Source organism: Crocuta crocuta, unplaced genomic scaffold (assembly GCF_008692635.1).
Source record: "Crocuta crocuta isolate KB4526 unplaced genomic scaffold, BGI_CrCroc_1.0 scaffold598, whole genome shotgun sequence".
NCBI lineage: Eukaryota > Metazoa > Chordata > Mammalia > Carnivora > Hyaenidae > Crocuta > Crocuta crocuta.
This window is the reverse complement of record NW_027532848.1, coordinates 1282782-1283517: the sequence shown is the minus strand read 5'-3', so window position 1 is coordinate 1283517 and position 736 is coordinate 1282782. Positions and strand designations below refer to the sequence as shown.

Genomic DNA, 736 nt, shown 5'->3' with positions numbered 1-736 from the left:
TCAGTATTATTAATATACACCGATAGTAATAGCCAAGTCTACAGTACACCTTCCTTCCAGTGTAAATGTCTATTTATGAGCTGAATATTTAGTTCAGAGAGGAGAGCAAAGTGAGTTTAGTTCCAAACTAAGAAATTCGTGTATATAAAGATTAGTCCAATAGCATACACACACCTCTGTGAAATTATTCCATCAAAGTCAACATCACACTGTAAAACAAACTCTGCTGATTTTTAATGGTCCGCTTAGAACAAGCCCTAAAAAATAAGTCATCATCCTTTTGAAGGTCCCCAAGTATTCAATCTCAAAAACTTTGGCTAAAGAGTGTTATGATATAATCAGAAGGCTCCTCCCTGCTTATAACAGAAGGCTATATATAAACATGTCTTCCAGGACTGTAACTAACAACCCATTCATTTCTCTGATGATTGATTCCAGGCCACGATTTCTGCTGGTTAAAAGCTGACCAGGTGGGGACCTGAAAACCTCACTCTGATTCTCCTGATCTGTGGCAGATGGTACTTGCCGCGTCTTATCACGGGAAGAAAAAAATTGAAATGAAGGACGGGAAATTAATAGGTCTTTAAAACCAAACCAAACCAACAGAACAAAAATGGTCAAATCAAGCAAGCCAGCAGCACCCTTCAGCACAAGTACTCACGCAGAATCTACCGGCCAGAAGTTGATCAGAGTAACAGGACTGCAAAACAAAAAATGAGGTGGGGGAAAGAGACAC

General features: G+C 39.4%; 1 protein-coding gene across 1 annotated transcript in view; it reads right to left on the bottom strand.

Moving 5' to 3' along the window:
• Positions 1–736, bottom strand: part of DMD (dystrophin) — a 637032-nt gene that overhangs the window by 61441 nt on the left and 574855 nt on the right. The window contains exon 21 of the mRNA XM_077745468.1: positions 662–700. Coding sequence (XP_077601594.1) covers positions 662–700 — 39 coding nt within the window. The remainder of the gene's footprint in view (positions 1–661; positions 701–736) is intronic.